Here is a 9032-nt window from a genome sequence, read left to right as displayed (position 1 = left end):
GACACGGGTGAAGAAGAGGTCAGACAGAGAGGAGGCGCTGCAGTAAATCCGTCACTCAGCACAGGGGTCTACAGTCTGGATCAAGCTCTTGAAACCCACCTCAGTGTCTGCACAGTGCTGCTGGGGGTGAGCAATCAGTCTAACCAAATCATCAGACAGTTAGCAACATATATTGTTACTTTACATTCTGTCTCCTTCCAGGCTCTGAAGTGTTCTGACTCCGATCTTGTGCACAAAGACGTGATGGAGGAGCTCTCGCGACAAGTTGACGTACTGGAAAAAATTGCCACTCTGTCGCAGAGGATGATAGAGGAGATCTCAGTGTCAGAATGTAAGTATAGCAACATCACAGGCCTTGAATGAGTAAATAAACCACTAAGAAATCTCTCCTTAGATCCTACACTCTAAAAAATGCTGTCCCTATTTTACCCAGCACTGGGTTGTATTTAACCCAGCATTTTTTAGAGTGTAATCGTTCAGATTTGTAGATTTCCTAAAAAACGCTAACTTTTCAAATGACAGAGTTAATGATTGATTATAACAGATTTTCTTTCCCATGCCATTTAAGGGTAACACTAGAATATGCAATTATGTGCTGTGACTGTTACTTTATACTGTCGGCGGTCACAGGCTCTTTCCCGTGTCAGTGTGAAGCGCTCTAGAAGCATTAGTCATGTGTGTGGATGTGTCTCAGTGTTGGCCAGAGCTCCTAAGGGGATTGAAGTATTTTGGAAGGAGTGCTGCGAGAGTGACTCGCCTTTCTGCTGCTCCACGGATGGGTTTCTCAGGACACTGCGCAAACAGTACATCCACAAAGTCAAAGCCAAACAGCCAGGCCAGGCTGATGCAGGTGGGACGCTCTGTTCTGTTCTAATGCTCCCTAAGAATTGAATCCACAAACTACTGAAATGATGTTCTCAAGGCAGAATAAAAGAATATATTTTAGAATATGTTTTATTATATCCTTTTCTTCCTTGAGAATCTCAGGCACAAACTACTTAAATATTTATGTATTCATTTATGCAGGATATTTCTATTGTATTCTATTCAATATGTTCAGAATTTATTTCACTATGAAATAGTAATTTATTGTCTTTCAAATAAGCGTTGTATAATAAAATAAATGTCTATTCTGTTTGCCTTTTAGAATGTATTATTTTTCAAGCAACTCCATCAATCCATCAACTTGTAAATAAATATCTAACAATTTATTATTGTTATTATTATTATTACATATAGATATAATGGTATTATATTATATTATGTTATTTTTCTGAAAGATATTTCTATTCCATTCATTGTTGAATCACAAATAATATTTAATTGTCTTTGAAATAACCTAATAATATTTGTGTAATAAAATAAATGTCTATTCTGTTTGTCCTGTAGAAGTTATTTAATTTTCAAGCCCATTAATTTGTAAATAAATATCTAATATTATTCGACCGAAATTAAGAAATATATCGTGATATAAATTTTGGCCATATCGTCCAGCCCTATTTATAATATATAAAATAATTGCATTTAATTTTATATTTTATTATATTATTATTTTTTAATTAGACAATTTTATTATATTATATTTTAAAGCTATTTCTATTCTGTTCATTGTTACTTAGAATTGATTTCTGTTTGAAATAATAATTGCCTTTGAAATAGTTTAATAAGCTTTGTATGAAATAAATGTCTATTCTATTCTTTCTTTAGAATTTAATATTTAATTTCCAAAAAGCCAAATTTAGTAAGTAAATATCTAATAATATTTTTGTATAAAATAAATGTATTATATTTTACTGTATTATTATTATGATTATTATTATTATTACTATTATATTCAGTGTTCCTTCAGAATTGGAACGACATGAGGGTGAGTAATTAATGACAGAAATTTCATTTTTGGGTGTACTAACCCTTTAATTAAACTAAAATCCAATAATTTAAAAAGAAAATTTCTTTCTTACAGAAATAATCATACAGTTTGTATATAATATATCTTGTTATCTTTTCTATTTTATTGTTCTTTTAGAATTTCATTCTCACACTACTGAAATAATCTACAGATTGGCAAATGTTTGTCGTCTTCTGATTCCTAAGGAGTGTTTTCTTTTGTCCTCCAGTTTTCAGTCAGTTGCTGCATCAGGTGCAGTGCAGCTGTATGATGGCGTCTGTGACTCAGCGCACTACAGACCGAGTGACTGTGTTTCAGCTGTTAGTCTACCTCAACAGATGGAGTATCACTGACTTTGGGGAGCACATCTCTCTCCTCTCTAAAGAAGGTAACAGCACAGAGTGTTCGCAGACTCACTTTAGGATAGAAACGTCAGAGAAACTAATCTGAAATACAGTAAATACAGATGCTTTTGTCCTTATCGGTTCACTGTGAGTTTACTGCTTTCAGCATCAATCAATCATCCTCGAGGATTCTTCCCAACAGATCTCATTAAGAGACTTCCCTCTGTGTTTCTCCCTCGGATCGGTTTGCTGCAGTGTATCTGATAGCCAGTCTGGAGAGTCCCAAGAGGAGGCGAGCTCTGAAAAAGCTGAAAGGCAAGCGCATCTCTGAGCTGCAGCCGACGGGACGCACCCTCCAGCTCCTGGCCAAGCTCCAGACAGACGCCAATCACAAGGTGGCTTCAGCGGCCACGTCCTGCCTCAGCAGGGCCTCCCGGTCCAAATCCTTCAGGGCAAAGGTAGAAAGGGCCCAACTTGCTATCAAACACAAATGCTTTTCATATTGAACAATGAAAGGGATAGTCCAAACTAAATTTTGTCATCATTTAAAGGAATGGTTCACCCAAAAATGGAAGTTTGCTGAAAATTGACTTGCATGAGTAAACACTGATGAGTTTGTTTCTTCATCGGAACAAGTTTGGAGAAATCTGCTCACCAATGGATCCTCCGCAGTGAATGGGTGCCGTCAGAATGAGAGTGCAAACAGCTGATAAAAACATCACCATAATCCACAAGTAATCCACAGCACTCCAGTCCATCAGTTAACATCCAGTGAAGAGAAAAGTTGTGTCTTTGTAAGAAACAAATCCATCATTAAGACATTTCTTCTGGCAAAAATACGAGTCCATAATCCATAATAATGCTTCCTCTGGTGAAAAAGTCCATCCCCGTTGTCTTCTCATATCAAAATCTACCCACATATTTGTTTTGAACTGTTTTTGTTAAATGTGTTAATGATAAATATATAGTTCAGTCATGAAACTCTAGATGGCGCAGGCTGACGGGGTGTTAACGTAACTGATGATATTCAGAGAGTTAAACGACTTGGCACAATCTGATTGGTTCATGCTGCATATGCAGCCAATGAGCTTACTGCCTTGCATTTATATGGCTGGCTAGCATTCACTTGAGATTCCTGCAGCACGCTTTCAGAGTTCTCTGAAACCCTCCACCTTCCCCAGCTCCACCTGTATAGATCTGCTACGGGTTATTTTATATGCTATTTGTGCAGCAGCAGTATGTCTTAAATTTTCACGCCACCTTATCGCCGTATGCATTGGCAGTAGCAAGTTCCTGTACTTGCTTGTAGCAGCAGCAATAATCTACAACTACAGCAATAACCAACAGCAGCAGCAATTCAGCAGCAGCGTAGCAGATCTATTCCGCCAAGACCAAATACATTAACATTGTCATATCCATCACCATGCTAAAATCTTCCGAGAGTTGTCATGATTGAAATTTGTTTCTTACAAACACGCAGCTTTTCACTTCACAAGATGTTAATTGATAGACTGGAGTGGTGTGGATACTTTTGTGATTATTGTGATGTTTTTATCAGTTGTTTGGACTCTCATTCTGACGGCACCCATTCACTGCAGAGGATCCACTGGTGAGCAAGTGATGGAATGCTTCATTTCTCTAAATCTGATTAAGAAACAAACTCATCTATATTTTTGATGGCCTGAGGATGAGTAAATTTATAACTTTCCTTTAATCAAAAGAAAATATTTTGAAGAATGTTGCTAACCAAGACATTTTGATTCCCATTCCCATTTAAACACCAACTAGCTTCATTTTGTGAAGGTTTTGTTTTTCACAAAGATATTTCTTCTTGTTGGCTAATGTAATCACAGTTGAGCATTTTAAGTGTGGCTTAAGTGTGTTTGATGTAGTTGCGTGTGTGTGTTTTATAGGCAGTGGTTCACTACACAGATCTGCTGAGAAACAGCATCACACATGTGCGGCATGAGGCCTGTCTGGCTCTGAAATGTCTAAAGGTAAACCGTCAAGACAATAAATTGTTCAGTCAGAATGGATTTATATTGACCTTTTACTGCTGCTGATATTTATGACGCAATCAAAAGTGACAGTGAAGACATAATCTTGTAATCTTAGAAAATTCCTTTGAACTTTCTATTCATCAAAGAATCCTGAAAATGTTTTCAACATTGATAATAATCAGAAATGTTTCTTGAGCAGCAAATCAGCATATTAGAATGATTTACTGAAAGATGTGATACTGTAGACTGAAGTAATGATGCTGAAAATTTACCTTTGATCATAGGAATACGTTACATTTCCAAATAGATTCAGTGAGAAAAGAGTTATTTTAAATTGTAATAATATTTCACAATATTACATTTGACTATATTTTTGGATCAAAGAAATGGTGAGCTAAGAGACTTCTTTCAAAAACAAATTAAAGTCTTACCAACTGTAAACTTTTGAACGGTAGTGTATATTTGTTCAACAGATCTAGATATTTTATGTTTCTGTGTTGATAATTTGAGACGATCGGTTGTGATAGAGAGGTTTTGTGGTTTCTCAGGGCTCAGAGAGCGCAGAGCAGGTGGCTGAACTGTGGCGCTCCACAGATGAAGATCTGAGGAACGCCGCACGGGAGACCGTACTTTCCTTCGGTACGTGACCCTGAAGCTGTAACTACTGCAACTGTGTCATGTGCTGCTTTTGTCCCTATATAGGCTGTGTCTGACTCTGAATCCAACCTAGTCAGTCAATGATGGTGTCTTTGTATGAAGACATTGCAGAGTAGACCATCTCCAAAGCACAACATCTCATAATAATCTAGAACACATTCAAGTTTCAGAAATGGCAAAGACTACAGTGCTTATTTCTCAGTAAAAATATTGGAATAGTCCATTATAATCTGAATAAAAATCATAAGCATTGTATTTGGGTGTGCCTTGCATTCATACTATCACAAGGTAGCATTTTTCAAGTAATTATAAAGTACAGAAGTGACGGTGACAGCTGATTTACATTGTTCTCTCTTAGGAAAGAAAGGTCACGTGGCATTCCAGCGTATGGACCAGATCTATGAGCTACAGGACGAGGCTTACAAGAACCTGGAAACAGAAATCACAATCTTATAGGAAGACCACAAACCCAATCTGTTACCTGATTGGATGGTGCTGAGAGACTGTGAGGTTTTGATTGAACACGTTTTATCTGTGTGTACGCATATTGCCAAGTATTTAATATGCAGTTTTATTATTTTATATTTTCTTTTACATAATTTTTATTTTTAATTTTAAATGAAATATTTATGAATAAACTGTCTTCTCTATTTCGTATGTATCAAAATGAGTAAACATTAAATATATTGACAATAAATGTTATTGTGTTTGTGTTAATAAATCTTATTAATTAAAAGCATTAAAGCAACCCAAAATTAAATTATAATATTAAATGATTCATTAACTCACAGCTCTAAACATCTACATCCTACAATTTGGATTGTCTACAAAAAAAAAAAAAGGAAAGATCTGTAACACGTTACAGTAAGGTTTCATTTGTTAACATTAACTACATTAGTTAACAGGAACTAACAATGAAAAATACTTCTAAAGTATATATTAATCTTAATGTTTATTCAAGACTTACTAATGCATTTAAAGTTGCATGTGTTAATATCATTTAATTTACTTGAGGTAATGAACAGATGTATTTTTATTAACTAAAATTAACAAAGATTACTAAATACTGTAACAAACATGTAGCTCATTGTTAATGCATTAATAATGGGACCTTACTGTAAAATGTTACCAAATTGTCTTCCATATTCCCATCCAATCCATCGCATGTCCAGTTTTTCATCATGCTGCACCAGGATGCGTTGCAATATTTTACAATAATATTTTACAAGTGAATATAATTATAAAAACACTTTATTAAGAATTTATTTTGTTTCCAGAATATTTTCAGTTTTAATTTTTTTAAAGCCATGTGAGCACCAAAGATTTTCATGGCAAGAACAGAATAGTTTTAAATACACTGAAAAAAAAAGACTGTAAATTGGTTTACGGTAAGTTCCTTTATTTTAAATACTGTTAAATTGAAATGGACAGTTGGAGTGAAAAATGAAAAGTAATTTTATAATTTAGAGTGAAAAATCACAAACATTCAATGAACTAATGTTTTTACTGTAAATTTAATTTCCATCTATGCATCTATAAAATGTTAAATAGTTTTTTTAACCGTAAATTTCACTTTTTTTAACAGTGTATGACAAAAATAAGTAAACTCTGAAAAACAAACTATATATTTCAATTTGATATTTGTTAGAAATTTTCAACTTGGCAAACCTGGTGATATGACTTTAAAAACATCTGTTAAAGAACATGAACAAAACGTTTGCCTAGTGAAAAAACACTACGGGTTGTTGTATTTGCTTAACCACCAATTCCCCCCAAAAATGCATGTTTATCTGCCACAGAATGGACCTGCTTGGAAAAAACAGTGGGCAAAAAAACACGATTGATCCACACAGCTGTTCTGAGGTTGTTTATAGCATCACACTGTCAAACAAAAGATGATATTTCACAAGTACACACACAGCTGCTCGATGTTGATCATTAGAAACTTTATTGAATTAAAAGTGGAGACAGCATTTGAGCTAACTCAGCAGTGCAGAAGCACGCCTCCAGCTCAAGTTGCGTGACAAAATTCATCTGGCGTCTATCCGCTTAACACTTGGACTCATACTGATTATTGACACATGAACAGAAACCCAAAATCGCAATATACAAACACGCACACACATTATCATCTACCCTTTTGGAAAAATTCAGAATCCAGAAATGAAAGAATGTGCACCGAACACAACGAGAATGGAACCCATGCAAGCTTCAGACGCCCCTGCGCCGCGGCGAGGAGATTCAAGTCAGGGTTTGTTACGGGTTACAGCGGAGAGAGGTTGCCAACATGGGTATAAAGAACCAAAACTTCCCAGCATTCCCAGTCCGGATGTGTCCGTGCGGAAACCCGAGTCTAGGTGCCCACAATGCTGGGGTCATGTGCGGAGTCCGGCAGTGGAGAATCGTGGCAGTGGTACAGAAAGCAGTTTCCCCAGCAGCTGTAGCAGATGAGAAACAACGCCGCCAGGAAGACTAAGGCACAAATGGTACACGGCTTCCTCTCCAACAGGAAGCTGAGCAGGTAGAAGCCCATGAACATGGAGTGGTTGAACCACAGGGCAGGATTTAAGGGTTTGGGAATCAGCAGGACCGGGAGTAACCACTGGAGGCAGTACATGGTCTCTGCGTGTTGGGCCGCCTCGTATGAGCTCAGATATCCGATGTGACGCTACACAATCACAAATCCCCTGTGTATCTGCGAGGGATTAGATGCGGTGTCCAAATACCAGGCGAGGCCTTTGGAAAAGGAGAGAGAAAGAGAAAACCATTTAATACGCACAATTCCTAGCTCGTCTTACACCACCTTACAAGGCGCCGAGGTCAAAGCATGCGTGTATTTTAAGAAATTGGGTTATTTTTAGTCGCTGGCCTTGTGTTCTACATGACAACAGTCTAACTTCTATCTACAAGACATGACAGCACCATTAGTTAAGTCATATTTGACTAGTTAAACACTCGATTCAATTAATGTGTTATAAGAGGAAGATTTAATAGACATTAATCTAAACTTTTAGGCTATTTTAATAACTCTGCATACATTTAAAATATTTAGCGGTGCTAAAATATAAGAAAAATAGCAAAACATACAGATTTCTACTATCAAAATATTTTTTTTTAAGAAAATAATAAAGTAGTTGTATTTTAGACTGACATTTCTTACACTGTTTACATCAATAATTGTTAATAAACTACAAATAAAGGTAAGAATTTGGTAATTAGTGCGATATTATAATTAATTACGGACAAGGCCAATATTTCAGCTTGTGTTTTGATTGTTTTTACACTTTGCACATCCCTAAACATTTTTAATTTATGCTGAAGAGTTCAAATATAGCTTAAATATTCCTCGCTCATTAATCGTATGCTCAACATTAAAGCTATGTTTTTAATAACTGCATACATTTAAAAGGTTTATGCGTGTGTGTGTGTGTATGTATGTATAATATAAAAAAGCAAAACATTTAGATATCTAGTAAAAATGTGTCGTATTTAAGAAAAACTATATAGTTTCCCCATGTAGACTGACGCTCCGTACACGGTTAACACAAATGATCGAGAATAAACTACAAAGGACAAAGAAATTCGAAATTATTTTCACATTATAATTATTTAAGGACATCAAATCAAGGACAAGTGGTTTAAAATACTTCGCACGCCCCCGAACATTTTAAATGTATGCTGATTTTCCCTATTTCGACTGACATTCCTTACATTGTTTACACGAATGGCCGACAACAAACAACAAAAGAGATAGAAATCTAGCCGTTAGTGTGACTTTATACTTAATTATGGGCATTCTATATTTCAGCTGGTGTTTTTAAATTGTGTCATCAATACAAAACAGATATAAACAATAAATACATTGTGATGTTAGCGTGTTGGCTAACCGGATATCTAGCATGCGTTAGCATGTGGCTAGGTGTTAGCACGGAAATAAACCTTCCGAACACATGTGTGAAAATATATGATCGTGGCAGCTTCAAATAGGCGAGATTTAAAGCTTAAAAAGACTGAAATAATCATGCTCAGACCTGCCATTCTTTAAATCCAATCCCGATCTCGCATATAAGCCGTCGCCATTGAGTTCTTTAGGTGATTGCGTAGATTTGTGGAACTCTAAGGACCCAAACGACGGCTGGTGTC

At 35.9% G+C, this 9032-nt stretch overlaps 2 protein-coding genes across 2 annotated transcripts in view; one reads left to right on the top strand and one right to left on the bottom strand.

The window, feature by feature from the left end:
• The window catches only part of LOC107666013 (protein FAM65C-like), a 39301-nt gene extending 33863 nt beyond the window's left edge, over window positions 1-5438 (top strand). The window contains exons 12-19 of the mRNA XM_016457103.1: window positions 3-126; window positions 202-331; window positions 695-850; window positions 2118-2276; window positions 2488-2690; window positions 4146-4229; window positions 4781-4871; window positions 5248-5438. Of these exons, the coding sequence (XP_016312589.1) occupies window positions 3-126; window positions 202-331; window positions 695-850; window positions 2118-2276; window positions 2488-2690; window positions 4146-4229; window positions 4781-4871; window positions 5248-5345 (1045 nt within the window). The 3' untranslated portion in view covers window positions 5346-5438. The remainder of the gene's footprint in view (window positions 1-2; window positions 127-201; window positions 332-694; window positions 851-2117; window positions 2277-2487; window positions 2691-4145; window positions 4230-4780; window positions 4872-5247) is intronic.
• Window positions 5439-6818: 1380 nt separating this feature from the next.
• On the bottom strand, window positions 6819-9032 carry LOC107666156 (bladder cancer-associated protein). The gene is made up of 2 exons (XM_016457332.1): window positions 8921-9032; window positions 6819-7625 (listed from the first exon to the last, which is right to left on the bottom strand). Exon 2 carries the CDS (start codon window positions 7504-7506, stop codon window positions 7243-7245), a length of 264 nt encoding a protein of 87 aa, XP_016312818.1. The 5' UTR covers window positions 7507-7625; window positions 8921-9032; the 3' UTR covers window positions 6819-7242.

This window comes from Sinocyclocheilus anshuiensis, unplaced genomic scaffold, assembly GCF_001515605.1.
Source record: "Sinocyclocheilus anshuiensis isolate Anshui unplaced genomic scaffold, SAMN03320099.WGS_v1.1 scaffold447, whole genome shotgun sequence".
NCBI classification, from domain to species: Eukaryota; Metazoa; Chordata; class Actinopteri; order Cypriniformes; family Cyprinidae; genus Sinocyclocheilus; species Sinocyclocheilus anshuiensis.
The sequence above is the reverse complement of the archived record's forward strand: the minus strand, read 5'-3'. Positions and strand labels throughout refer to the sequence as shown.